Source organism: Coturnix japonica, chromosome 11 (genome assembly GCF_054131305.1).
Source record: "Coturnix japonica strain WE chromosome 11, WE-NBRP24, whole genome shotgun sequence".
NCBI lineage: Eukaryota > Metazoa > Chordata > Aves > Galliformes > Phasianidae > Coturnix > Coturnix japonica.
In genome coordinates this window covers 2,604,678-2,632,622 of record NC_140673.1, presented here as the reverse complement: position 1 = coordinate 2,632,622, position 27,945 = coordinate 2,604,678, and the positions used below count along the sequence as shown (strand labels likewise).

General features: G+C 55.2%; 4 protein-coding genes across 4 annotated transcripts; all 4 read right to left on the bottom strand.

Annotated features, from left to right (window-relative positions):
* Window positions 1–608: 608 nt before the first annotated feature.
* LOC146758925 (uncharacterized) lies at window positions 609–5,152 on the bottom strand. Its single transcript, XM_085511937.1, has 4 exons — window positions 1,868–5,152; window positions 1,583–1,703; window positions 888–1,129; window positions 609–718 (listed from the first exon to the last, which is right to left on the bottom strand). The coding sequence occupies exons 1-4, from the start codon at window positions 4,668–4,670 to the stop codon at window positions 609–611; spliced, it is 3,276 nt and encodes a 1,091-aa protein (XP_085368063.1). The 5' UTR covers window positions 4,671–5,152.
* A 258-nt stretch (window positions 5,153–5,410) lies between these two features.
* Window positions 5,411–15,653, bottom strand: LOC146758924 (uncharacterized). Its single transcript, XM_085511936.1, is given in 11 exon segments — window positions 5,411–5,575; window positions 6,276–6,713; window positions 6,715–6,946; window positions 6,948–6,989; window positions 6,991–7,061; window positions 7,063–7,197; window positions 7,199–7,215; window positions 7,485–7,573; window positions 11,114–11,219; window positions 11,389–11,630; window positions 12,026–15,653. Coding segments are annotated over 11 exon segments (4,683 nt in total). The 5' UTR covers window positions 15,172–15,653.
* Window positions 15,654–15,911: 258 nt separating this feature from the next.
* On the bottom strand, window positions 15,912–18,109 carry LOC146758923 (uncharacterized). The gene is given in 7 exon segments (XM_085511935.1): window positions 15,912–16,076; window positions 16,777–17,214; window positions 17,216–17,447; window positions 17,449–17,490; window positions 17,492–17,562; window positions 17,564–17,698; window positions 17,700–18,109. Coding segments are annotated over 7 exon segments (1,098 nt in total). The 5' UTR covers window positions 17,715–18,109.
* A 3,922-nt stretch (window positions 18,110–22,031) lies between these two features.
* On the bottom strand, window positions 22,032–26,071 carry LOC146758922 (uncharacterized). Its single transcript, XM_085511977.1, has one exon. It carries the CDS (start codon window positions 25,670–25,672, stop codon window positions 22,526–22,528), a length of 3,147 nt encoding a protein of 1,048 aa, XP_085368103.1. The 5' UTR covers window positions 25,673–26,071; the 3' UTR covers window positions 22,032–22,525.
* Between the last annotated feature and the right edge of the window lie 1,874 nt (window positions 26,072–27,945).

The window sequence follows — 27,945 nt, the reverse complement described above, 5'->3', positions numbered from 1 at the left end:
CCCAGAGCATCTCCCCTATGAGGAGAGACTAAGTGAACTGGGTCTGTTTAGCCTTGAGTTAAGAATGCTGAGAGGGGGTTTGATCCAGGTCTATAAATACCTGAGATGTGGGGTCATAGTTGCGATGCTGGTCCCCTTTCGGTAGTGTGCGGGGACAGGACTAGGGGTAATGGGAAGAAACTACAGCATAGGAAGTTCTGCACGAATGTGTGGAAGAACTTCTTTATGGTGAGGGTGACAGAGCACTGGAACAGGCTGCCCAGGGAGGTGGTGGACCCTCCTCTGGAGATATTCAAGACCCGACTGGATGCCTACATGTGCAACGTGGTGTAGGGAGCCTGCTTTGGCAGGGGGATTGGACTCGATGATCTCTAGAAGTCCCTTGCAACCCCTACAATTCTGTGATTCTGTGATTCTGTGAGATGTGGATCCTCTGGGGGACAGATGGCCATAGGTATGGGACAGGACGGGCACTGTATTCTGAAAATGTCAAGGGACTTCTCCTGGTGTGGAAGCCTAATGGGAAGTGGGAGACTTATAGGCACCTGGATGCCAACACTGCCCCTTCAGCAACAGCTGTCCCAAATGTTTCAGAATTGATTGCTGCTCTACAGAAACAGGCTCCTGCCTTTCTGGCTGCTCTTGATGTCTAAGACAGGTTTCTTATTGTCCCCTTGAGGAAGGCGGAGGACAGTCAGTTTGCATTTACTTGGAGGGACTGCAGTGCACATTCAGCTGATTACCCCAGGGGTACAAACACTCACCCACTCTGGCGCTCAGAGCATAGGCACGGAGGATGGAGAAGGTTATGTTGGACCACGGTGTCCGGGTTTGTCCCTATGCTGATGACATCCTCATATGGGGGAATTATGTCTTTGTGGGAATACCCAAGACGACACAGTGTGGCACCTGAGGAGCCCCGATCCAGCTGGGACACTCTTGGTCTCCTCTAGCCAGGGCTTCAGAGACCTTCAACCCTTTCATCACAGGCCGCCTCACACACACACAGCAGCTCAGCCAGCTCACACTTTGCAAGCGAGAAATCACCGTGCCTTGCACGCCCACGCTCTCTGCACTTGCTGCCATCACTGACACGGGGATCCACTGCTCCATTCTCTGATCCCAGTAGCTGCACAGAGACCAAACGTGCACAGACCAGACAGCACTCAGCCAGGATAGGGTTAAGGGATAAGGTTTAATCAGATTTCTACATCTACAGGATTGGGTGTTTCATCTCTGGGAGCTATTCTACAACTACAGGACAAGGGGAAATGGACTTAAGATGAAAGAGGGTAAATTTAGGTTGGATGTTAGGGGGAAGTTCTTTACTAGGAGCGTTGTGAGGCCCTGGAACAGGCTGCCCAGGGAGGTTGTGGATGCCCCGTCCTTAGAGGTGTTCAAGGCCAGGTTGGATGGGACCTTGGGCAACCTGATCTAGTAATTGTGGAAGGTTGGTGGCCCTGCCAGGCAGGGGGGTTTGGAACTTCATGATCCCTGAAGTCCCTTGCAATCCAGGTCATTCTTCAATTCTGTGATTTAGTTTGTTGTCTCTGGGAGCTGCCTGGTGTTTGCAGCCTCGTGCCTTTCCTCTTCCTGTCCCCTGATGCAGCTGCAGGTGCAAACTCTGCGCAGAGCCCGAAGCACCATCCTGATGACAGCTGGCATCCGGCGGCGAGCCGCTGCGTGTGGTGCGTCAGTGGTACCTGTTGGGGACAGAGAGCTGTAGGCAAGAGGCAGAGGCACGGCCCTGCCTGCCACCCACCACCATGGAATTTCCCTGGGAGGACTGCACTGCATGTGGCAGGGCACAGAACGCCGCTGGCCTCCGTGCCACTTGGTGGGCATGGCTTTCTGCCCGGGGACGTACCTGGGCCATCCTCCGGTGCATCTCTGAAGCACACGGAGCTCTGTGCACGTTTTCTGGCCTCTGCAGAAACCTGTGTGGAGAGAACAAAACCACAACCCAGTCTGTCACTGCCCGGTGATGCTGTGGGTGCCACGCGCCCAAGGAACGGATTGCCTTTCCAGGCCCCTTTGCTTGAAGGTAAGGCAGGGGTAACAGAAGGGTTCTCCACCCTAATGCGTGGAGCTGGCTGGAAAGGAGACAGCACCAGGCATCTTGCCACAGCGCAAGCTCCAGGCACCTCTCCTGCCTCTGCCTCAGTTTCATGCCTGGTACCAACCACACACGCCTTGCTCACCTCATGCTGAGGGCCCACATCTGATCCCACACATGCTGACACCTGCTCCTCAGGACTGGGATCTGCAGCCACAGATGATGCTGAAGATGTGGTCTCCACATCAACTGATGAATTATCAGATGTGCTGGGTGTTAAACTGACTGCCTCTGATGAAGTATCTTCCTCAGAGTAATAATCCCAGTCTTCCTCCACAGCATCCACTTTTGAAGTGCAAAGACGGGAGGGCAGGTGGATGCCCTCATCTGTCTCTGCAGTGTCTCTGGTATTCAGCATGCTCTCAGCAGTGCTAGAAGAACTGCTGCTGTCATCGCTGGAGTCTTCTTGCACAAGTGGCAGTCTACCAGCCAACAATTGGAAATCACCAATTTCATGCCTGGTACCAACCACACACGCCTTGCTCACCTCATGCTGAGGGCCCACATCTGATCCCACACATGCTGACACCTGCTCCTCAGGCCTGGGATCTGCAGCCACAGATGTTGCTGAAGATGTGTCCTCCACCTCAGCAGATGAATTATCAGATGTGCCGAGTGTGACACTGACTGCCTCTGATGCAGCATCAGAGTCACACTCCCAGTCTTCCTCCACAGCCTCTGATGTCGAAGGGCAAAGACAGGAGGGCAGGTGCACACCCCCATCTGTCTCTGCAGTGTCTCTGCTATCCTGCTTGCTCTCTGCAGTAGCACTGCTGCTGTCATTGCTTGACTCTTCCTGCTCAACTGGCCATCTAATAGCCCACATTCGGGAATCAGCAGAGTCAAGAAACCAGCCATCAGCCCATGATGTTGTGGGCTGCGTGTCCGGCACGTCCTGAGCAGCACCAGCAGTGTTGGAAGCATTATCTCTTGCCTGGAGGCTTTGCTGCCCGCAGCTTCTCAGACTCTTTGGCCAGGAAATATTCCAGCGTGACATGATGTGCTCATTTCCATCCTCGTCAAGAATTCTCCAGCGTACTGGGATCATAGGATACCCACGGGCCTGCCAGTTGATCACTCTGGGATCTTCCGATCTCTCTGCTTCTCCCAGAGCTTCTGCAGAGGAGTTAGGCGTGACAGTAGCTAGTCCTTCACTTGAGCCTCCTCTCTGAGACACTGACAAGAACAATATTGTTGCATTGGAGTCCACTGCAGACCACGCAACCTCAGAATATGAGCTTTCTGTATCTTCCGGCACTGATGCAGGCAGAGGCTCAAGGAGTTCTGCAAGCCCAGGACCAAAACGCAGAGGAGATCGTGAACACACAGTATGTGCCTTAGAAGGGACAAGTGAGGCAGCCTGCAGGGTGCCAGATAACTGTCCTGAAATTTCTCTCCCAGCGCTCTCTTCCAGTTCTTGCTGCAAATCCTGGACTAATACATCCCTGGCTGGGGAATCATCAGAGGCAGAGGAGCATTCAGTGTTGGAAGAAGTTGAGTTCTCCCCATCTTCAGTACCGGTTACTGCCAAACTCTCGAGGTGTCCTCCAGGCCCAGGCTGTGCAGCCAGAAGAGAAGCTGCACATACAGCGTCTGCCTCAACAGATGAGGCAAGAGATGCGCTGCACAGGTTGCCAGATGACTGTCCCGTGGATTCCTTCTCAGCAGCCTCTTCCAGCTCCTGCAGCTCAACCTGCACTCCAGCATCACTGGTTCGGGAACCACCAGAGGCAGGAATCTGTCCCTCAGCCCTGGTTGTCACAGAGCCTATGCCCAGTCTTCCCTGAGCAGTGCCGGCAGCGCTGGCACCGTCTGCTGCCGCTTGGGGCATGAGAAGCCTGGGCACACTCACAGGGTTTGCCCAGCTGGTATTGCGACTGGATACGTGTGGTGTTTGCCGAGGTCTTCGGGGAAGTCTTGGGAGTCTGACGCTTCTAATGCCGATGGTGCATTCTCTGCCTCGCGCAGCAGGTGCGCAGGCTGCTGCACCAGAACGCCGGGGTGCAGCTGCCGGCATCCCTGGCCGCCTTAAGTGAGGCAGCAAGGATGGCTGAGGCTGTCTCCGTTGCCCGCCGGCACTGCTGCGGGTCACCGACAGCGTGAACTGCCACCCGCCCGCCTGCAAGAGAAGCCGAGGAGAAACACCAGGTGAGCGCGGTCCGTCCCGCTCCCGCCCCACGGAGCACCGAGGGCAGCGCTCATGTGGGCGGTCCCCGCGCCACGCGGGAAGACGTTCGGCCTCGCCTCCCTCGGGCTCCCTACCTGTGCGCGGCGGCTCCCGGAGGCCCGCGAGCTCTCCGGGCCGGGCAGCGGCGGCAGATGGACGCCGTGGAGGGACGAGCCCGGGCTCCGGCTGCCCGGCGGCACCGCTCGCGGCGCCGTGCGGCCCACCTGTGGGGAGAAGGAGGCGTGAGATGGAGGTGGCCAGGTCGCCACCGGCGGCCCGGCCGAGCCCGGCCCCGCTGCTCTCCGCCTGCCTCACCTGGCGGCGTTCCTGCACGCGTGGCAGCCCTGCGTTGGGCTGGGAGTCGTCCTTCTCGCGCTTCTCGCTCATCTCCGCGTCCTCGCACAGAGGCACAGGGAAGCACCCAGGAGCTGCTGCCTCCTCACGGAGCCGCTGTCCTGAGAGTGAGCGGCACTCCCTCCAGGGGACGCTGACCCCTCAAGGCAGCCCCGCGTCACAACGGCCTTCGGGTTCGATGCCGGCCCGCGTCACAAAGCCCTGGCGGTTACGACAGCCCACTGTGACAGCCCTCCGCACGTGCCTGGCAGCCGGCTGCCTGTGACTCAGCGTGGTCCTGATGACGGGCCACGAGCGGTGAGTGGCAGCATGTCGGGGACAGATGGCTATAGGCAAGGGACAGGGCAAGCACTGGGCAATGCCTTGCATGCTCCCCGCCACCACAGCTAGTTGAACTCAGTTGTTCCTTTCTGTGATGTCTCTCCACCCAGTTGTGGACATATCTGGGCCATCTCCTGACGTTCTGTGCTCCTCCTGTGGACTCTGCAGAAACCTGTGAGGCAAGAGCAAATCCACAGCTCTGTAGGCTCCTGGCCAGCAACACTCCACAAGTTCCATGTTATCTTCTGGCTTGTCAGACGTGCCCTTCACATGAAGGCAAGCCAAGTGTTATGGAGAGGATGTCCACCTTTGTGCATGGAACTGGATGGAAAGTAGATATGACCAGGCATCTCCTCACAGTGCACACTCCAGCGTAGCTCCTGGAGTCTGTGCCTTCATTTCACACCTGGTACTGACCACATGGATATTTCTCACCTCGTGCTGATGGCCTTTTACGCTCTTTTGCGTGCAGATGAATGTTCCTCCGGTCTGAGATGTGCAACCAGAGGGGAAGCTGAAGGCACGGTCTTTGCCTCAGCAGATGAAGCATCTGATATGCTTGGTGGGACACTGACTGCTTCAGCAGCATCTTGAGATTGTCTTTCTTCCTCTACAGCCTGCAAGTATAGAGTTTATTAGAGTAAAAACTACAGGGTAAGGGCAGCTGTCAGTGCAGTGTCTCTGGCATCCAGTTGGCTGTGATCTGTGCCAGCAGCATTGGCATCTTGGTCTGTCATCTGTGGTCTGTCCCTGCGCATCGTGCACTCTTAATATACCGAGTACGGGAAGGACCAGAGGCAGGAAACTGGCCATCAGCCCTCGCTGTTGTGATGGAGATACCTTGCATGCCCTGAGCAGTGTTGGCAGCACTGGCACCATCATCAGCTGCTTGGGGCTAAGAAGCCTGGGCTTGCTCGTTCTGTATGCCCTGGACCCATTCCAGCAGGACAACATCTGTTCCTTCCTTGCCCCATCACGGATCCCCAGTTTGCTGGGTGAACTGGAAGATATCCATAGGCCTCCCAGTAGATCTCTCTGGGATCTCACAGCGTTTGTGGTTCTCCCAGAGCTTGTATGGAGAACCCAGACATGGCCACAGCTGTTTGTTCTCTTCCCCCTCCCTCACATGCTGTCGGCGCACTAGCCTCCTCTGGACAGTGTGCAGTCTTGGGAGAAGTTGAGTGTTTTGCACCTCTGGTGACTGAGGCAGACAGACTCAAGTTGCCCTGCAGGCCCTGGGCCTGAGTCCAGAAGAGAAGCTGAACGCGCTGTTTCTGCCTCTTCAGATGGGGCAAGACCTGTGCAACAACAAATCACCAGAAACTGTCCTGCAGTTTCTCCCTCAGTGGGCTCTTCCAGCTCTTGCTGCACAGCCTGCACGCTTATGTCTGAGGTCTGGGAATCACCAGATACCAGAAACTGGCCCTCAGCATTCGCTGTTGTGGTAGAGATGCCAAGCGTGCCCTGAGCAGTGCCGGAAGTGTTGGCATCATCATCTGCTGCTTGGGATCTCCAGTGCCCTGGCCCTTTCACGCTGTTTGGCCAGGACACATTCCATCTGGACAACATCTGGTCCTTTTTCTCCTCATCACGAATTCTGCGGATTGCTGGGATCGTGGCAGAATATCCACAGGCCATCCTGGTGATTTCTCTGGGATCTTGTCTCTTTGGAATAAGTGCAGCCTTGGAAGAAGCTGAATTTTCCACATCTTCAGGCACAGATGGGACAGAGTCTCCTTGTTTGCTCTTTGCCATGACGTGCCTCCCCTTCTGAGCCCTTCTTTGCAGATGGGGAATGTGGTGTAGAGGCTGCACCAGTGCCTCGGGTGCCCTCCCGAGCGTCTGTCCAAGCCATGGGGATCTTACCAGCATTAGTGGCTTGCACCTGGGCAGTTGTTGCTGGTGCTCCCAGGCTGCTGGTGCATGCACCATGCCCCGGTACTGCCAGCTGCACGCCAACTCTTGGGCTTCTGGCTGCAGCGCACAGGGTACCCTTGCTTGGCTCTAGCGTGCAGAGGCATGAGAACAGTTAGAGTCTTTGAGGGCTGGCGCCCTGCTCTCAGATCTCACTGCCAGGTCTTGGACATGCAAGGTTCCCTGAAGGACCTGGAGAAACTTCTGGGAGTCTGCCGCCTCTAATGCCTATGGCACGTGCTCTGCCTCTTGCAGCAGGTGCGCAGGTTGCTGCTTGCAGAGCAAGCAGCTTATGGGCATTAGAAGATGCTGCTGCATGCTGGGGGTGCAGCTGCCGGCATCCCTGCTCACCTTAAGTGAGGCAGCAAGGATGGCTGAGGCTGTCTCCTTTGCCCGCAGGCACTGCTGCGGGTCACTGACAGCGTGAACTCCCACCTGCCTGCAAGAGAAGCCGAGTTAGAAACACCAAGTGAGCGCGGTCCTTCCAGCTCACGCCCCACAGAACGCTCAGCCACGGGCATCTGCTGCCCGGCTCCCCATAGCCAAACCGGCAGAGGACGGTCCCCATATGGCAGCCCCCACGGCCCTACTGTGGCAGCTCTGCTCACATGCCTGGGCAGCTGGCTGGCTGCGGCTCAGCCTCATCCTGATGACAGCTGGCCACCAGCAGCAAGTTGCAGTGTGTGATGCGGCAGTGGCTCCTGTGGAGGACAGAGAGCTGTAGGCAGGGGGCAGATACCTGTAGGCTAGGGGCAGGGCAAGCACCAGGCAAGGCCCTACCTGCCTCCAGTCACCACAGCTTTCCCCTGGGAGAGGTGGCCTTGGCACAGCAGTACTCTGTACACAGAGCTGCTCACTGGGCTGGTTGGGGTCGGCAGGCCCTCACTGGGATGTCTCTTCACTTGGGGACATACCTTGGCTTGCTCATGCTATGCAGCCAGGATGTGTTCCTACTGGACAACAATATCCTCCCCCCTGCTTCCCGCCACGTCCTATCACTACACTTGCAATAAGTTTATTCACCTGAAGTTTCTAAACTCCCTTGAAATATCGGAAGGTCGCAATGAGGTCTCCCTGCAGCCTTCCCTTTTCTGGGCTGAACAATCCTGGAAAACGCATGTATATGTATATATATGCGTATGTATGTATGTGTATATACATGCATATTTACAAAACAAGTGATTTCTTCCCCCCCACCAAGTTACGCGCAGCCTGTCCCTGAGCAGTGTCTGCCCCCTCCCTGGCCAGATCCGCACGGTTTTATTTGCTTTTGTATGATGTCATATGGTGTGAGTGCCCCTTCCTGTTCCTTGTCCCCTCCCAGCCCCCTCGCTGGCAGGACAGTAGGAGAAGCTGAGGAACAGAAACATCCTTGGCTCTGTACATCATGGCTCAGCAACAACCAAAGCTCTGATGCGCTATCGGCATTCTTCTCCTAAAGCCAAAACATGGCATCACACCAGACACTGTTAAGAAAATCAGCTTCTTAATTTTAGTCTAGACAGATCAACAGGAGGAAAGGAAGATTTGCTTTTCCAGAATAAGCAACAGAGGAAAGGTCAAGAACAAGTGAAGAAACAAACAAGCTAAAGCTATCAACCATTTCCAAAAACATTTTGATGAATTAAAACCTACACCACCGAAAACACGTGACTTGAGTCTAACTTCATTTCTGCTCTGAAAAAATCACTCTGTCTTTTTCTAGTTCCTTCTTAAGTTTCTTGTTTTACTGTACCCTGCTCTCAGCCTTAAACTCATTTATTCTCACTAACAAGGAAGGACATGTTAAGGAAGTAAAGGTTGGGGGCACCTTGGGTTGTAGTGATCACGAGATGGTGGAGTTCAAGATCCAGAGTGGAAGAAGCAAGGTAAAAAGTAGGATTGCTACCCTGGACTTCAGGAGAGCCAACACTGGTCTCTTCCGGGACCTGCTTGGAGCTATCCCGTGGGCTAGGTGTTAGAAGGTAAGGGGGCCTTTGAGAGCTGGTCAGCATTTAAACAGCGCTACTTCCAAGCTCAGGATCAGTACATCCATCTGACTACGAAATCGGGAAGGGGTGGCAGGAGACCTGTGTGGATGAGCAAGGAGCTCATGCACAAACTCAAAGGGAAGAAGGTCCATGAATGTGGAAAAAGGGTCTGACCACTTGGGAATAATATAGGAATGTTGTCATGGCCTGCAGGGATGTGATGAGGAAAGCTAAAGCCACCTGGAATTGAATCTGCCTAAAGTGATAACGGATAATAAAAAAGGCTTTTTAAAGTAAGTTAACAGCAAAAGGAAGACTAGGGAGAACGAGGGTCCCCTACTAAGTGAGGGGGGTGTTCTTGTAACAGGGGGATGCTGAGAAGGCAGAGTTACTGAATACCTCCTTTGCTTCTGTCTTCAGTGAAAAGGCTCTCCCTCTGGAATCCCAGACCCTGGAGGTTAGTGAGAGGATCTGGGGAATGGGAGACTTCCCTTTAGTCAGGGAAGAGGTGGTCCGTGAGCTCCTAGGTGACACTGAGTTCCATAAATCCATGGGGCCTGATGGGTTGCATCCACAGGTGCTGAGGGAGCTGGCGGAAGTGATTGCTGAACCGCTCTCTCCATCATCTTAGAGAGGTCTTGGAGAATGGGGGAGGTCCCTGAAGACTGGAGGATAGCCAGTGTCACTCCAGTCTTCAAAAAGGGCAGGAAGGATGATCCAGGTAGTTATAGGCCAGTCAGCCTCACCTCTGTCCCTGGAAAGGTGATGGAACAGGTTGTGCTGGATGCCATCTCCAAACAATTGGAAGAAAAGGAGGTTATCAGGAGTAGCCATCATGGGTTCACCAGGGGGAAGTCATGCTCAACCAACGTGGTAGCCTTCTATGACATTGTCACTGGCTGGGTGGGGAGAGGGCGGTACATGTAGTCTACCTTGATTTCAGCATGGCATTTGATACTCTTTCCCACAGCATCCTTATAACAAAGCTGAGGAAGTGTGGGCTAGATGAGTGGACGGTGAAGTGGTTTGAGAGCTGGCCGAATGGCAGAGCTCAGAGGATTGTCATTGGTGGTGCAAAGTCTGTTTGGAAACCTGTAACTAGCGGCGTTCCCTAGGGGTTGGTGCTGAGTCTGGTCTTGTTCAACACCTTCATCAATGACCTTGACAAGGGGATAGTGACCACCCTCAGCAAGTTTGCTGGTGATACGAAGCTGGGAGGATTGGCTGACATGCCTGAAGGCTGTGCTGCCATTCAGTGAGACCTGGACAGGCTGGAGAGCTGGGCAGTAAGAAACCGGATGAGGTTTAACAAATGCAAGTGAGGAGTCTTGCACCTAGGGAGAAATAATTGCATGCACCGGTACAGGCTGGGGGAAGACCTGCTGGAGAGGAGCTCTGCTGAGAGGGACCTGGGCGTCCTGGTGGACGACAGGTTGGCCATGAGCCAGCAGTGTGCCCTTGTAGCCAAACAGGCCAATGGCATTCTGGGGTGCATTAAAAAGAGCGTGTCCAGCAGGTTGAGGGAGGTGATCCTCCTTATCTACTCTGCCTGGTGAGGCCTCATCTGGAATACTGTGTCTAGTTCTGGGCTGCTCAGTACAAAGAAGACAGGGATCTCTTGGAAAGAGTCCGGCGGAGGGCCACAGAGATGGTGAAGGGCCCAGAGCATCTCCCCTATGAGGAGAGACTAAGTGAACTGGGTCTGTTTAGCCTTGAGTTAAGAATGCTGAGAGGGGGTTTGATCCAGGTCTATAAATACCTGAGATGTGGGGTCATAGTTGCGATGCTGGTCCCCTTTCGGTAGTGTGCGGGGACAGGACTAGGGGTAATGGGAAGAAACTACAGCATAGGAAGTTCTGCACGAATGTGTGGAAGAACTTCTTTATGGTGAGGGTGACAGAGCACTGGAACAGGCTGCCCAGAGAGGTGGTGGACCCTCCTCTGGAGATATTCAAGACCCGACTGGATGCCTACATGTGCAACGTGGTGTAGGGAGCCTGCTTTGGCAGGGGGATTGGACTCGATGATCTCTAGAAGTCCCTTGCAACCACTACAATTCTGTGATTCTGTGATTCTGTGAGATGTGGATCCTCTGGGGGACAGATGGCCATAGGTATGGGACAGGACGGGCACTGTATTCTGAAAATGTCAAGGGACTTCTCCTGGTGTGGAAGCCTAATGGGAAGTGGGAGACTTATAGGCACCTGGATGCCAACACTGCCCCTTCAGCAACAGCTGTCCCAAATGTTTCAGAATTGATTGCTGCTCTACAGAAACAGGCTCCTGCCTTTCTGGCTGCTCTTGATGTCTAAGACAGGTTTCTTATTGTCCCCTTGAGGAAGGCGGAGGACAGTCAGTTTGCATTTACTTGGAGGGACTGCAGTGCACATTCAGCTGATTACCCCAGGGGTACAAACACTCACCCACTCTGGCGCTCAGAGCATAGGCACGGAGGATGGAGAAGGTTATGTTGGACCACGGTGTCCGGGTTTGTCCCTATGCTGATGACATCCTCATATGGGGGAATTATGTCTTTGTGGGAATACCCAAGACGACACAGTGTGGCACCTGAGGAGCCCCGATCCAGCTGGGACACTCTTGGTCTCCTCTAGCCAGGGCTTCAGAGACCTTCAACCCTTTCATCACAGGCCGCCTCACACACACACAGCAGCTCAGCCAGCTCACACTTTGCAAGCGAGAAATCACCGTGCCTTGCACGCCCACGCTCTCTGCACTTGCTGCCATCACTGACACGGGGATCCACTGCTCCATTCTCTGATCCCAGTAGCTGCACAGAGACCAAACGTGCACAGACCAGACAGCACTCAGCCAGGATAGGGTTAAGGGATAAGGTTTAATCAGATTTCTACATCTACAGGATTGGGTGTTTCATCTCTGGGAGCTATTCTACAACTACAGGACAAGGGGAAATGGACTTAAGATGAAAGAGGGTAAATTTAGGTTGGATGTTAGGGGGAAGTTCTTTACTAGGAGCGTTGTGAGGCCCTGGAACAGGCTGCCCAGGGAGGTTGTGGATGCCCCGTCCTTAGAGGTGTTCAAGGCCAGGTTGGATGGGACCTTGGGCAACCTGATCTAGTAATTGTGGAAGGTTGGTGGCCCTGCCAGGCAGGGGGGTTTGGAACTTCATGATCCCTGAAGTCCCTTGCAATCCAGGTCATTCTTCAATTCTGTGATTTAGTTTGTTGTCTCTGGGAGCTGCCTGGTGTTTGCAGCCTCGTGCCTTTCCTCTTCCTGTCCCCTGATGCAGCTGCAGGTGCAAACTCTGCGCAGAGCCCGAAGCGCCATCCTGATGACAGCTGGCATCCGGCGGCGAGCCGCTGCGTGTGGTGCGTCAGTGGTACCTGTTGGGGACAGAGAGCTGTAGGCAAGAGGCAGAGGCACGGCCCTGCCTGCCACCCACCACCATGGAATTTCCCTGGGAGGACTGCACTGCATGTGGCAGGGCACAGAACGCCGCTGGCCTCCGTGCCACTTGGTGGGCATGGCTTTCTGCCCGGGGACGTACCTGGGCCATCCTCCGGTGCATCTCTGAAGCACACGGAGCTCTGTGCACGTTTTCTGGCCTCTGCAGAAACCTGTGTGGAGAGAACAAAACCACAACCCAGTCTGTCACTGCCCGGTGATGCTGTGGGTGCCACGCGCCCAAGGAACGGATTGCCTTTCCAGGCCCCTTTGCTTGAAGGTAAGGCAGGGGTAACAGAAGGGTTCTCCACCCTAATGCGTGGAGCTGGCTGGAAAGGAGACAGCACCAGGCATCTTGCCACAGCGCAAGCTCCAGGCACCTCTCCTGCCTCTGCCTCAGTTTCATGCCTGGTACCAACCACACACGCCTTGCTCACCTCATGCTGAGGGCCCACATCTGATCCCACACATGCTGACACCTGCTCCTCAGGCCTGGGATCTGCAGCCACAGATGATGCTGAAGATGTGGTCTCCACATCAACTGATGAATTATCAGATGTGCTGGGTGTTAAACTGACTGCCTCTGATGAAGTATCTTCCTCAGAGTAATAATCCCAGTCTTCCTCCACAGCATCCACTTTTGAAGTGCAAAGACGGGAGGGCAGGTGGATGCCCTCATCTGTCTCTGCAGTGTCTCTGGTATTCAGCATGCTCTCAGCAGTGCTAGAAGAACTGCTGCTGTCATCGCTGGAGTCTTCTTGCACAAGTGGCAGTCTACCAGCCAACAATTGGAAATCACCAATTTCATGCCTGGTACCAACCACACACGCCTTGCTCACCTCATGCTGAGGGCCCACATCTGATCCCACACATGCTGACACCTGCTCCTCAGGCCTGGGATCTGCAGCCACAGATGTTGCTGAAGATGTGTCCTCCACCTCAGCAGATGAATTATCAGATGTGCCGAGTGTGACACTGACTGCCTCTGATGCAGCATCAGAGTCACACTCCCAGTCTTCCTCCACAGCCTCTGATGTCGAAGGGCAAAGACAGGAGGGCAGGTGCACACCCCCATCTGTCTCTGCAGTGTCTCTGCTATCCTGCTTGCTCTCTGCAGTAGCACTGCTGCTGTCATTGCTTGACTCTTCCTGCTCAACTGGCCATCTAATAGCCCACATTCGGGAATCAGCAGAGTCAAGAAACCAGCCATCAGCCCATGATGTTGTGGGCTGCGTGTCCGGCACGTCCTGAGCAGCACCAGCAGTGTTGGAAGCATTATCTCTTGCCTGGAGGCTTTGCTGCCCGCAGCTTCTCAGACTCTTTGGCCAGGAAATATTCCAGCGTGACATGATGTGCTCATTTCCATCCTCGTCAAGAATTCTCCAGCGTACTGGGATCATAGGATACCCACGGGCCTGCCAGTTGATCACTCTGGGATCTTCCGATCTCTCTGCTTCTCCCAGAGCTTCTGCAGAGGAGTTAGGCGTGACAGTAGCTAGTCCTTCACTTGAGCCTCCTCTCTGAGACACTGACAAGAACAATATTGTTGCATTGGAGTCCACTGCAGACCACGCAACCTCAGAATATGAGCTTTCTGTATCTTCCGGCACTGATGCAGGCAGAGGCTCAAGGAGTTCTGCAAGCCCAGGACCAAAACGCAGAGGAGATCGTGAACACACAGTATGTGCCTTAGAAGGGACAAGTGAGGCAGCCTGCAGGGTGCCAGATAACTGTCCTGAAATTTCTCTCCCAGCGCTCTCTTCCAGTTCTTGCTGCAAATCCTGGACTAATACATCCCTGGCTGGGGAATCATCAGAGGCAGAGGAGCATTCAGTGTTGGAAGAAGTTGAGTTCTCCCCATCTTCAGTACCGGTTACTGCCAAACTCTCGAGGTGTCCTCCAGGCCCAGGCTGTGCAGCCAGAAGAGAAGCTGCACATACAGCGTCTGCCTCAACAGATGAGGCAAGAGATGCGCTGCACAGGTTGCCAGATGACTGTCCCGTGGATTCCTTCTCAGCAGCCTCTTCCAGCTCCTGCAGCTCAACCTGCACTCCAGCATCACTGGTTCGGGAACCACCAGAGGCAGGAATCTGTCCCTCAGCCCTGGTTGTCACAGAGCCTATGCCCAGTCTTCCCTGAGCAGTGCCGGCAGCGCTGGCACCGTCTGCTGCCGCTTGGGGCATGAGAAGCCTGGGCACACTCACAGGGTTTGCCCAGCTGGTATTGCGACTGGATACGTGTGGTGTTTGCCGAGGTCTTCGGGGAAGTCTTGGGAGTCTGACGCTTCTAATGCCGATGGTGCATTCTCTGCCTCGCGCAGCAGGTGCGCAGGCTGCTGCACCAGAACGCCGGGGTGCAGCTGCCGGCATCCCTGGCCGCCTTAAGTGAGGCAGCAAGGATGGCTGAGGCTGTCTCCGTTGCCCGCCGGCACTGCTGCGGGTCACCGACAGCGTGAACTGCCACCCGCCCGCCTGCAAGAGAAGCCGAGGAGAAACACCAGGTGAGCGCGGTCCGTCCCGCTCCCGCCCCACGGAGCACCGAGGGCAGCGCTCATGTGGGCGGTCCCCGCGCCACGCGGGAAGACGTTCGGCCTCGCCTCCCTCGGGCTCCCTACCTGTGCGCGGCGGCTCCCGGAGGCCCGCGAGCTCTCCGGGCCGGGCAGCGGCGGCAGATGGACGCCGTGGAGGGACGAGCCCGGGCTCCGGCTGCCCGGCGGCACCGCTCGCGGCGCCGTGCGGCCCACCTGTGGGGAGAAGGAGGCGTGAGATGGAGGTGGCCAGGTCGCCACCGGCGGCCCGGCCGAGCCCGGCCCCGCTGCTCTCCGCCTGCCTCACCTGGCGGCGTTCCTGCACGCGTGGCAGCCCTGCGTTGGGCTGGGAGTCGTCCTTCTCGCGCTTCTCGCTCATCTCCGCGTCCTCGCACAGAGGCACAGGGAAGCACCCAGGAGCTGCTGCCTCCTCACGGAGCCGCTGTCCTGAGAGTGAGCGGCACTCCCTCCAGGGGACGCTGACCCCTCAAGGCAGCCCCGCGTCACAACGGCCTTCGGGTTCGATGCCGGCCCGCGTCACAAAGCCCTGGCGGTTACGACAGCCCACTGTGACAGCCCTCCGCACGTGCCTGGCAGCCGGCTGCCTGTGACTCAGCGTGGTCCTGATGACGGGCCACGAGCGGTGAGTGGCAGCATGTCGGGGACAGATGGCTATAGGCAAGGGACAGGGCAAGCACTGGGCAATGCCTTGCATGCTCCCCGCCACCACAGCTAGTTGAACTCAGTTGTTCCTTTCTGTGATGTCTCTCCACCCAGTTGTGGACATATCTGGGCCATCTCCTGACGTTCTGTGCTCCTCCTGTGGACTCTGCAGAAACCTGTGAGGCAAGAGCAAATCCACAGCTCTGTAGGCTCCTGGCCAGCAACACTCCACAAGTTCCATGTTATCTTCTGGCTTGTCAGACGTGCCCTTCACATGAAGGCAAGCCAAGTGTTATGGAGAGGATGTCCACCTTTGTGCATGGAACTGGATGGAAAGTAGATATGACCAGGCATCTCCTCACAGTGCACACTCCAGCGTAGCTCCTGGAGTCTGTGCCTTCATTTCACACCTGGTACTGACCACATGGATATTTCTCACCTCGTGCTGATGGCCTTTTACGCTCTTTTGCGTGCAGATGAATGTTCCTCCGGTCTGAGATGTGCAACCAGAGGGGAAGCTGAAGGCACGGTCTTTGCCTCAGCAGATGAAGCATCTGATATGCTTGGTGGGACACTGACTGCTTCAGCAGCATCTTGAGATTGTCTTTCTTCCTCTACAGCCTGCAAGTATAGAGTTTATTAGAGTAAAAACTACAGGGTAAGGGCAGCTGTCAGTGCAGTGTCTCTGGCATCCAGTTGGCTGTGATCTGTGCCAGCAGCATTGGCATCTTGGTCTGTCATCTGTGGTCTGTCCCTGCGCATCGTGCACTCTTAATATACCGAGTACGGGAAGGACCAGAGGCAGGAAACTGGCCATCAGCCCTCGCTGTTGTGATGGAGATACCTTGCATGCCCTGAGCAGTGTTGGCAGCACTGGCACCATCATCAGCTGCTTGGGGCTAAGAAGCCTGGGCTTGCTCGTTCTGTATGCCCTGGACCCATTCCAGCAGGACAACATCTGTTCCTTCCTTGCCCCATCACGGATCCCCAGTTTGCTGGGTGAACTGGAAGATATCCATAGGCCTCCCAGTAGATCTCTCTGGGATCTCACAGCGTTTGTGGTTCTCCCAGAGCTTGTATGGAGAACCCAGACATGGCCACAGCTGTTTGTTCTCTTCCCCCTCCCTCACATGCTGTCGGCGCACTAGCCTCCTCTGGACAGTGTGCAGTCTTGGGAGAAGTTGAGTGTTTTGCACCTCTGGTGACTGAGGCAGACAGACTCAAGTTGCCCTGCAGGCCCTGGGCCTGAGTCCAGAAGAGAAGCTGAACGCGCTGTTTCTGCCTCTTCAGATGGGGCAAGACCTGTGCAACAACAAATCACCAGAAACTGTCCTGCAGTTTCTCCCTCAGTGGGCTCTTCCAGCTCTTGCTGCACAGCCTGCACGCTTATGTCTGAGGTCTGGGAATCACCAGATACCAGAAACTGGCCCTCAGCATTCGCTGTTGTGGTAGAGATGCCAAGCGTGCCCTGAGCAGTGCCGGAAGTGTTGGCATCATCATCTGCTGCTTGGGATCTCCAGTGCCCTGGCCCTTTCACGCTGTTTGGCCAGGACACATTCCATCTGGACAACATCTGGTCCTTTTTCTCCTCATCACGAATTCTGCGGATTGCTGGGATCGTGGCAGAATATCCACAGGCCATCCTGGTGATTTCTCTGGGATCTTGTCTCTTTGGAATAAGTGCAGCCTTGGAAGAAGCTGAATTTTCCACATCTTCAGGCACAGATGGGACAGAGTCTCCTTGTTTGCTCTTTGCCATGACGTGCCTCCCCTTCTGAGCCCTTCTTTGCAGATGGGGAATGTGGTGTAGAGGCTGCACCAGTGCCTCGGGTGCCCTCCCGAGCGTCTGTCCAAGCCATGGGGATCTTACCAGCATTAGTGGCTTGCACCTGGGCAGTTGTTGCTGGTGCTCCCAGGCTGCTGGTGCATGCACCATGCCCCGGTACTGCCAGCTGCACGCCAACTCTTGGGCTTCTGGCTGCAGCGCACAGGGTACCCTTGCTTGGCTCTAGCGTGCAGAGGCATGAGAACAGTTAGAGTCTTTGAGGGCTGGCGCCCTGCTCTCAGATCTCACTGCCAGGTCTTGGACATGCAAGGTTCCCTGAAGGACCTGGAGAAACTTCTGGGAGTCTGCCGCCTCTAATGCCTATGGCACGTGCTCTGCCTCTTGCAGCAGGTGCGCAGGTTGCTGCTTGCAGAGCAAGCAGCTTATGGGCATTAGAAGATGCTGCTGCATGCTGGGGGTGCAGCTGCCGGCATCCCTGCTCACCTTAAGTGAGGCAGCAAGGATGGCTGAGGCTGTCTCCTTTGCCCGCAGGCACTGCTGCGGGTCACTGACAGCGTGAACTCCCACCTGCCTGCAAGAGAAGCCGAGTTAGAAACACCAAGTGAGCGCGGTCCTTCCAGCTCACGCCCCACAGAACGCTCAGCCACGGGCATCTGCTGCCCGGCTCCCCATAGCCAAACCGGCAGAGGACGGTCCCCATATGGCAGCCCCCACGGCCCTACTGTGGCAGCTCTGCTCACATGCCTGGGCAGCTGGCTGGCTGCGGCTCAGCCTCATCCTGATGACAGCTGGCCACCAGCAGCAAGTTGCAGTGTGTGATGCGGCAGTGGCTCCTGTGGAGGACAGAGAGCTGTAGGCAGGGGGCAGATACCTGTAGGCTAGGGGCAGGGCAAGCACCAGGCAAGGCCCTACCTGCCTCCAGTCACCACAGCTTTCCCCTGGGAGAGGTGGCCTTGGCACAGCAGTACTCTGTACACAGAGCTGCTCACTGGGCTGGTTGGGGTCGGCAGGCCCTCACTGGGATGTCTCTTCACTTGGGGACATACCTTGGCTTGCTCATGCTATGCAGCCAGGATGTGTTCCTACTGGACAACAATATCCTCCCCCCTGCTTCCCGCCACGTCCTATCACTACACTTGCAATAAGTTTATTCACCTGAAGTTTCTAAACTCCCTTGAAATATCGGAAGGTCGCAATGAGGTCTCCCTGCAGCCTTCCCTTTTCTGGGCTGAACAATCCTGGAAAACGCATGTATATGTATATATATGCGTATGTATGTATGTGTATATACATGCATATTTACAAAACAAGTGATTTCTTCCCCCCCACCAAGTTACGCGCAGCCTGTCCCTGAGCAGTGTCTGCCCCCTCCCTGGCCAGATCCGCACGGTTTTATTTGCTTTTGTATGATGTCATATGGTGTGAGTGCCCCTTCCTGTTCCTTGTCCCCTCCCAGCCCCCTCGCTGGCAGGACAGTAGGAGAAGCTGAGGAACAGAAACATCCTTGGCTCTGTACATCATGGCTCAGCAACAACCAAAGCTCTGATGCGCTATCGGCATTCTTCTCCTAAAGCCAAAACATGGCATCACACCAGACACTGTTAAGAAAATCAGCTTCTTAATTTTAGTCTAGACAGATCAACAGGAGGAAAGGAAGATTTGCTTTTCCAGAATAAGCAACAGAGGAAAGGTCAAGAACAAGTGAAGAAACAAACAAGCTAAAGCTATCAACCATTTCCAAAAACATTTTGATGAATTAAAACCTACACCACCGAAAACACGTGACTTGAGTCTAACTTCATTTCTGCTCTGAAAAAATCACTCTGTCTTTTTCTAGTTCCTTCTTAAGTTTCTTGTTTTACTGTACCCTGCTCTCAGCCTTAAACTCATTTATTCTCACTAACAAGGAAGGACATGTTAAGGAAGTAAAGGTTGGGGGCACCTTGGGTTGTAGTGATCACGAGATGGTGGAGTTCAAGATCCAGAGTGGAAGAAGCAAGGTAAAAAGTAGGATTGCTACCCTGGACTTCAGGAGAGCCAACACTGGTCTCTTCCGGGACCTGCTTGGAGCTATCCCGTGGGCTAGGTGTTAGAAGGTAAGGGGGCCTTTGAGAGCTGGTCAGCATTTAAACAGCGCTACTTCCAAGCTCAGGATCAGTACATCCATCTGACTACGAAATCGGGAAGGGGTGGCAGGAGACCTGTGTGGATGAGCAAGGAGCTCATGCACAAACTCAAAGGGAAGAAGGTCCATGAATGTGGAAAAAGGGTCTGACCACTTGGGAATAATATAGGAATGTTGTCATGGCCTGCAGGGATGTGATGAGGAAAGCTAAAGCCACCTGGAATTGAATCTGCCTAAAGTGATAACGGATAATAAAAAAGGCTTTTTAAAGTAAGTTAACAGCAAAAGGAAGACTAGGGAGAACGAGGGTCCCCTACTAAGTGAGGGGGGTGTTCTTGTAACAGGGGGATGCTGAGAAGGCAGAGTTACTGAATACCTCCTTTGCTTCTGTCTTCAGTGAAAAGGCTCTCCCTCTGGAATCCCAGACCCTGGAGGTTAGTGAGAGGATCTGGGGAATGGGAGACTTCCCTTTAGTCAGGGAAGAGGTGGTCCGTGAGCTCCTAGGTGACACTGAGTTCCATAAATCCATGGGGCCTGATGGGTTGCATCCACAGGTGCTGAGGGAGCTGGCGGAAGTGATTGCTGAACCGCTCTCTCCATCATCTTAGAGAGGTCTTGGAGAATGGGGGAGGTCCCTGAAGACTGGAGGATAGCCAGTGTCACTCCAGTCTTCAAAAAGGGCAGGAAGGATGATCCAGGTAGTTATAGGCCAGTCAGCCTCACCTCTGTCCCTGGAAAGGTGATGGAACAGGTTGTGCTGGATGCCATCTCCAAACAATTGGAAGAAAAGGAGGTTATCAGGAGTAGCCATCATGGGTTCACCAGGGGGAAGTCATGCTCAACCAACGTGGTAGCCTTCTATGACATTGTCACTGGCTGGGTGGGGAGAGGGCGGTACATGTAGTCTACCTTGATTTCAGCATGGCATTTGATACTCTTTCCCACAGCATCCTTATAACAAAGCTGAGGAAGTGTGGGCTAGATGAGTGGACGGTGAAGTGGTTTGAGAGCTGGCCGAATGGCAGAGCTCAGAGGATTGTCATTGGTGGTGCAAAGTCTGTTTGGAAACCTGTAACTAGCGGCGTTCCCTAGGGGTTGGTGCTGAGTCTGGTCTTGTTCAACACCTTCATCAATGACCTTGACAAGGGGATAGTGACCACCCTCAGCAAGTTTGCTGGTGATACGAAGCTGGGAGGATTGGCTGACATGCCTGAAGGCTGTGCTGCCATTCAGTGAGACCTGGACAGGCTGGAGAGCTGGGCAGTAAGAAACCGGATGAGGTTTAACAAATGCAAGTGAGGAGTCTTGCACCTAGGGAGAAATAATTGCATGCACCGGTACAGGCTGGGGGAAGACCTGCTGGAGAGGAGCTCTGCTGAGAGGGACCTGGGCGTCCTGGTGGACGACAGGTTGGCCATGAGCCAGCAGTGTGCCCTTGTAGCCAAACAGGCCAATGGCATTCTGGGGTGCATTAAAAAGAGCGTGTCCAGCAGGTTGAGGGAGGTGATCCTCCTTATCTACTCTGCCTGGTGAGGCCTCATCTGGAATACTGTGTCTAGTTCTGGGCTGCTCAGTACAAAGAAGACAGGGATCTCTTGGAAAGAGTCCGGCGGAGGGCCACAGAGATGGTGAAGGGCCCAGAGCATCTCCCCTATGAGGAGAGACTAAGTGAACTGGGTCTGTTTAGCCTTGAGTTAAGAATGCTGAGAGGGGGTTTGATCCAGGTCTATAAATACCTGAGATGTGGGGTCATAGTTGCGATGCTGGTCCCCTTTCGGTAGTGTGCGGGGACAGGACTAGGGGTAATGGGAAGAAACTACAGCATAGGAAGTTCTGCACGAATGTGTGGAAGAACTTCTTTATGGTGAGGGTGACAGAGCACTGGAACAGGCTGCCCAGAGAGGTGGTGGACCCTCCTCTGGAGATATTCAAGACCCGACTGGATGCCTACATGTGCAACGTGGTGTAGGGAGCCTGCTTTGGCAGGGGGATTGGACTCGATGATCTCTAGAAGTCCCTTGCAACCACTACAATTCTGTGATTCTGTGATTCTGTGAGATGTGGATCCTCTGGGGGACAGATGGCCATAGGTATGGGACAGGACGGGCACTGTATTCTGAAAATGTCAAGGGACTTCTCCTGGTGTGGAAGCCTAATGGGAAGTGGGAGACTTATAGGCACCTGGATGCCAACACTGCCCCTTCAGCAACAGCTGTCCCAAATGTTTCAGAATTGATTGCTGCTCTACAGAAACAGGCTCCTGCCTTTCTGGCTGCTCTTGATGTCTAAGACAGGTTTCTTATTGTCCCCTTGAGGAAGGCGGAGGACAGTCAGTTTGCATTTACTTGGAGGGACTGCAGTGCACATTCAGCTGATTACCCCAGGGGTACAAACACTCACCCACTCTGGCGCTCCGAGCATAGGCACGGAGGATGGAGAAAATTATGTTGGACCACGGTGTCCGGGTTTGTCCCTATGCTGATGACATCCTCATATGGGGGAATGATGTCTTTGTGGGAATACCCAAGACTACACAGTGTGGCACCTGAGGAGCCCCGATCCAGCTGGGACACTCTTGGTCTCCTCTAGCCAGGGCTTCAGAGACCTTCAACCCTTTCATCACAGGCCACCTCACACACACACAGCAGCTCAGCCAGCTCACACTTTGCAAGCGAGAAATCACCGTGCCTTGCACGCCCACGCTCTCTGCACTTGCTGCCATCACTGACACGGGGATCCACTGCTCCATTCTCTGATCCCAGTAGCTGCACAGAGACCAAACGTGCACAGACCAGACAGCACTCAGCCAGGATAGGGTTAAGGGATAAGGTTTAATCAGATTTCTACATCTACAGGATTGGGTGTTTCATCTCTGGGAGCTATTCTACAACTACAGGACAAGGGGAAATGGACTTAAGATGAAAGAGGGTAAATTTAGGTTGGATGTTAGGGGGAAGTTCTTTACTAGGAGCGTTGTGAGGCCCTGGAACAGGCTGCCCAGGGAGGTTGTGGATGCCCCGTCCTTAGAGGTGTTCAAGGCCAGGTTGGATGGGACCTTGGGCAACCTGATCTAGTAATTGTGGAAGGTTGGTGGCCCTGCCAGGCAGGGGGGTTTGGAACTTCATGATCCCTGAAGTCCCTTGCAATCCAGGTCATTCTTCAATTCTGTGATTTAGTTTGTTGTCTCTGGGAGCTGCCTGGTGTTTGCAGCCTCGTGCCTTTCCTCTTCCTGTCCCCTGATGCAGCTGCAGGTGCAAACTCTGCGCAGAGCCCGAAGCGCCATCCTGATGACAGCTGGCATCCGGCGGCGAGCCGCTGCGTGTGGTGCGTCAGTGGTACCTGTTGGGGACAGAGAGCTGTAGGCAAGAGGCAGAGGCACGGCCCTGCCTGCCACCCACCACCATGGAATTTCCCTGGGAGGACTGCACTGCATGTGGCAGGGCACAGAACGCCGCTGGCCTCCGTGCCACTTGGTGGGCATGGCTTTCTGCCCGGGGACGTACCTGGGCCATCCTCCGGTGCATCTCTGAAGCACACGGAGCTCTGTGCACGTTTTCTGGCCTCTGCAGAAACCTGTGTGGAGAGAACAAAACCACAACCCAGTCTGTCACTGCCCGGTGATGCTGTGGGTGCCACGCGCCCAAGGAACGGATTGCCTTTCCAGGCCCCTTTGCTTGAAGGTAAGGCAGGGGTAACAGAAGGGTTCTCCACCCTAATGCGTGGAGCTGGCTGGAAAGGAGACAGCACCAGGCATCTTGCCACAGCGCAAGCTCCAGGCACCTCTCCTGCCTCTGCCTCAATTTCATGCCTGGTACCAACCACACACGCCTTGCTCACCTCGTCCTGAGGGCCCACATCTGCTCCCACACATGCTGACACCTGCTCCTCAGGCCTGGGATCTGCAGCCACAGATGATGCTGAAGATGTGGTCTCCACATCAACTGATGAATTATCAGATGTGCTGGGTGTTAAACTGACTGCCTCTGATGAAGTATCTTCCTCGGAGTAATAATCCCAGTCTTCCTCCACAGCATCCACTTTTGAAGTGCAAAGACGGGAGGGCAGGTGGATGCCCTCATCTGTCTCTGCAGTGTCTCTGGTATTCAGCATGCTCTCAGCAGTGCTAGAAGAACTGCTGCTGTCATCGCTGGAGTCTTCTTGCACAAGTGGCAGTCTACCAGCCAACAATTGGAAATCACCAATTTCATGCCTGGTACCAACCACACACGCCTTGCTCACCTCATGCTGAGGGCCCACATCTGATCCCACACATGCTGACACCTGCTCCTCAGGCCTGGGATCTGCAGCCACAGATGTTGCTGAAGATGTGTCCTCCACCTCAGCAGATGAATTATCAGATGTGCCGAGTGTGACACTGACTGCCTCTGATGCAGCATCAGAGTCACACTCCCAGTCTTCCTCCACAGCCTCTGATGTCGAAGGGCAAAGACAGGAGGGCAGGTGCACACCCCCATCTGTCTCTGCAGTGTCTCTGCTATCCTGCTTGCTCTCTGCAGTAGCACTGCTGCTGTCATTGCTTGACTCTTCCTGCTCAACTGGCCATCTAATAGCCCACATTCGGGAATCAGCAGAGTCAAGAAACCAGCCATCAGCCCATGATGTTGTGGGCTGCGTGTCCGGCACGTCCTGAGCAGCACCAGCAGTGTTGGAAGCATTATCTCTTGCCTGGAGGCTTTGCTGCCCGCAGCTTCTCAGACTCTTTGGCCAGGAAATATTCCAGCGTGACATGATGTGCTCATTTCCATCCTCGTCAAGAATTCTCCAGCGTACTGGGATCATAGGATACCCACGGGCCTGCCAGTTGATCACTCTGGGATCTTCCGATCTCTCTGCTTCTCCCAGAGCTTCTGCAGAGGAGTTAGGCGTGACAGTAGCTAGTCCTTCACTTGAGCCTCCTCTCTGAGACACTGACAAGAACAATATTGTTGCATTGGAGTCCACTGCAGACCACGCAACCTCAGAATATGAGCTTTCTGTATCTTCCGGCACTGATGCAGGCAGAGGCTCAAGGAGTTCTGCAAGCCCAGGACCAAAACGCAGAGGAGATCGTGAACACACAGTATGTGCCTTAGAAGGGACAAGTGAGGCAGCCTGCAGGGTGCCAGATAACTGTCCTGAAATTTCTCTCCCAGCGCTCTCTTCCAGTTCTTGCTGCAAATCCTGGACTAATACATCCCTGGCTGGGGAATCATCAGAGGCAGAGGAGCATTCAGTGTTGGAAGAAGTTGAGTTCTCCCCATCTTCAGTACCGGTTACTGCCAAACTCTCGAGGTGTCCTCCAGGCCCAGGCTGTGCAGCCAGAAGAGAAGCTGCACATACAGTGTCTGCCTCAACAGATGAGGCAAGAGATGCGCTGCACAGGTTGCCAGATGACTGTCCCGTGGATTCCTTCTCAGCAGCCTCTTCCAGCTCCTGCAGCTCAACCTGCACTCCAGCATCACTGGTTCGGGAACCACCAGAGGCAGGAATCTGTCCCTCAGCCCTGGTTGTCACAGAGCCTATGCCCAGTCTTCCCTGAGCAGTGCCGGCAGCGCTGGCACCGTCTGCTGCCGCTTGGGGCATGAGAAGCCTGGGCACACTCACAGGGTTTGCCCAGCTGGTATTGCGACTGGATACGTGTGGTGTTTGCCGAGGTCTTCGGGGAAGTCTTGGGAGTCTGACGCTTCTAATGCCGATGGTGCATTCTCTGCCTCGCGCAGCAGGTGCGCAGGCTGCTGCACCAGAACGCCGGGGTGCAGCTGCCGGCATCCCTGGCCGCCTTAAGTGAGGCAGCAAGGATGGCTGAGGCTGTCTCCGTTGCCCGCCGGCACTGCTGCGGCTCACCGACAGCGTGAACTGCCACCCGCCCGCCTGCAAGAGAAGCCGAGGAGAAACACCAGGTGAGCGCGGTCCGTCCCGCTCCCGCCCCACGGAGCACCGAGGGCAGCGCTCATGTGGGCGGTCCCCGCGCCACGCGGGAAGACGTTCGGCCTCGCCTCCCTCGGGCTCCCTACCTGTGCGCGGCGGCTCCCGGAGGCCCGCGAGCTCTCCGGGCCGGGCAGCGGCGGCAGATGGACGCCGTGGAGGGACGAGCCCGGGCTCCGGCTGCCCGGCGGCACCGCTCGCGGCGCCGTGCGGCCCACCTGTGGGGAGAAGGAGGCGTGAGATGGAGGTGGCCAGGTCGCCACCGGCGGCCCGGCCGAGCCCGGCCCCGCTGCTCTCCGCCTGCCTCACCTGGCGGCGTTCCTGCACGCGTGGCAGCCCTGCGTTGGGCTGGGAGTCGTCCTTCTCGCGCTTCTCGCTCATCTCCGCGTCCTCGCACAGAGGCACAGGGAAGCACCCAGGAGCTGCTGCCTCCTCACGGAGCCGCTGTCCTGAGAGTGAGCGGCACTCCCTCCAGGGGACGCTGACCCCTCAAGGCAGCCCCGCGTCACAACGGCCTTCGGGTTCGATGCCGGCCCGCGTCACAAAGCCCTGGCGGTTACGACAGCCCACTGTGACAGCCCTCCGCACGTGCCTGGCAGCCGGCTGCCTGTGACTCAGCGTGGTCCTGATGACGGGCCACGAGCGGTGAGTGGCAGCATGTCGGGGACAGATGGCTATAGGCAAGGGACAGGGCAAGCACTGGGCAATGCCTTGCATGCTCCCCGCCACCACAGCTAGTTGAACTCAGTTGTTCCTTTCTGTGATGTCTCTCCACCCAGTTGTGGACATATCTGGGCCATCTCCTGACGTTCTGTGCTCCTCCTGTGGACTCTGCAGAAACCTGTGAGGCAAGAGCAAATCCACAGCTCTGTAGGTTCCTGGCCAGCAACACTCCACAAGTTCCATGTTATCTTCTGGCTTGTCAGACATGCCCTTCACATGAAGGCAAGCCAAGTGTTATGGAGAGGATGTCCACCTTTGTGCATGGAACTGGATGGAAAGTAGATATGACCAGGCATCTCCTCACAGTGCACACTCCAGCGTAGCTCCTGGAGTCTGTGCCTTCATTTCACACCTGGTACTGACCACATGGATATTTCTCACCTCGTGCTGATGGCCTTTTACGCTCTTTTGCGTGCAGATGAATGTTCCTCCGGTCTGAGATGTGCAACCAGAGGGGAAGCTGAAGGCACGGTCTTTGCCTCAGCAGATGAAGCATCTGATATGCTTGGTGGGACACTGACTGCTTCAGCAGCATCTTGAGATTGTCTTTCTTCCTCTACAGCCTGCAAGTATAGAGTTTATTAGAGTAAAAACTACAGGGTAAGGGCAGCTGTCAGTGCAGTGTCTCTGGCATCCAGTTGGCTGTGATCTGTGCCAGCAGCATTGGCATCTTGGTCTGTCATCTGTGGTCTGTCCCTGCGCATCGTGCACTCTTAATATACCGAGTACGGGAAGGACCAGAGGCAGGAAACTGGCCATCAGCCCTCGCTGTTGTGATGGAGATACCTTGCATGCCCTGAGCAGTGTTGGCAGCACTGGCACCATCATCAGCTGCTTGGGGCTAAGAAGCCTGGGCTTGCTCGTTCTGTATGCCCTGGACCCATTCCAGCAGGACAACATCTGTTCCTTCCTTGCCCCATCACGGATCCCCAGTTTGCTGGGTGAACTGGAAGATATCCATAGGCCTCCCAGTAGATCTCTCTGGGATCTCACAGCGTTTGTGGTTCTCCCAGAGCTTGTATGGAGAACCCAGACATGGCCACAGCTGTTTGTTCTCTTCCCCCTCCCTCACATGCTGTCGGCGCACTAGCCTCCTCTGGACAGTGTGCAGTCTTGGGAGAAGTTGAGTGTTTTGCACCTCTGGTGACTGAGGCAGACAGACTCAAGTTGCCCTGCAGGCCCTGGGCCTGAGTCCAGAAGAGAAGCTGAACGCGCTGTTTCTGCCTCTTCAGATGGGGCAAGACCTGTGCAACAACAAATCACCAGAAACTGTCCTGCAGTTTCTCCCTCAGTGGGCTCTTCCAGCTCTTGCTGCACAGCCTGCACGCTTATGTCTGAGGTCTGGGAATCACCAGATACCAGAAACTGGCCCTCAGCATTCGCTGTTGTGGTAGAGATGCCAAGCGTGCCCTGAGCAGTGCCGGAAGTGTTGGCATCATCATCTGCTGCTTGGGATCTCCAGTGCCCTGGCCCTTTCACGCTGTTTGGCCAGGACACATTCCATCTGGACAACATCTGGTCCTTTTTCTCCTCATCACGAATTCTGCGGATTGCTGGGATCGTGGCAGAATATCCACAGGCCATCCTGGTGATTTCTCTGGGATCTTGTCTCTTTGGAATAAGTGCAGCCTTGGAAGAAGCTGAATTTTCCACATCTTCAGGCACAGATGGGACAGAGTCTCCTTGTTTGCTCTTTGCCATGACGTGCCTCCCTTTCTGAGCCCTTCTTTGCAGATGGGGAATGTGGTGTAGAGGCTGCACCAGTGCCTCGGGTGCCCTCCCGAGCGTCTGTCCAAGCCATGGGGATCTTACCAGCATTAGTGGCTTGCACCTGGGCAGTTGTTGCTGGTGCTCCCAGGCTGCTGGTGCATGCACCATGCCCCGGTACTGCCAGCTGCACGCCAACTCTTGGGCTTCTGGCTGCAGCGCAC

Coding starts and splice junctions, on each gene's coding strand:
- LOC146758925 (XM_085511937.1), bottom strand. CDS start 4,670: ATGAGCGAGAAGCGCGAGAAGGACGACTCCCAGCCCAACGCAGGGCTG. Junction 1,704..1,867: donor TGCACCGGAGGATGGCCCAG/GTACGTCCCCGG, acceptor TGTCCCCAACAG/GTACCACTGACGCACCACAC. Junction 1,130..1,582: donor AGGGGACAGGAAGAGGAAAG/GCACGAGGCTGC, acceptor GTCTCTGTGCAG/CTACTGGGATCAGAGAATGG.
- LOC146758922 (XM_085511977.1), bottom strand. CDS start 25,672: ATGAGCGAGAAGCGCGAGAAGGACGACTCCCAGCCCAACGCAGGGCTG.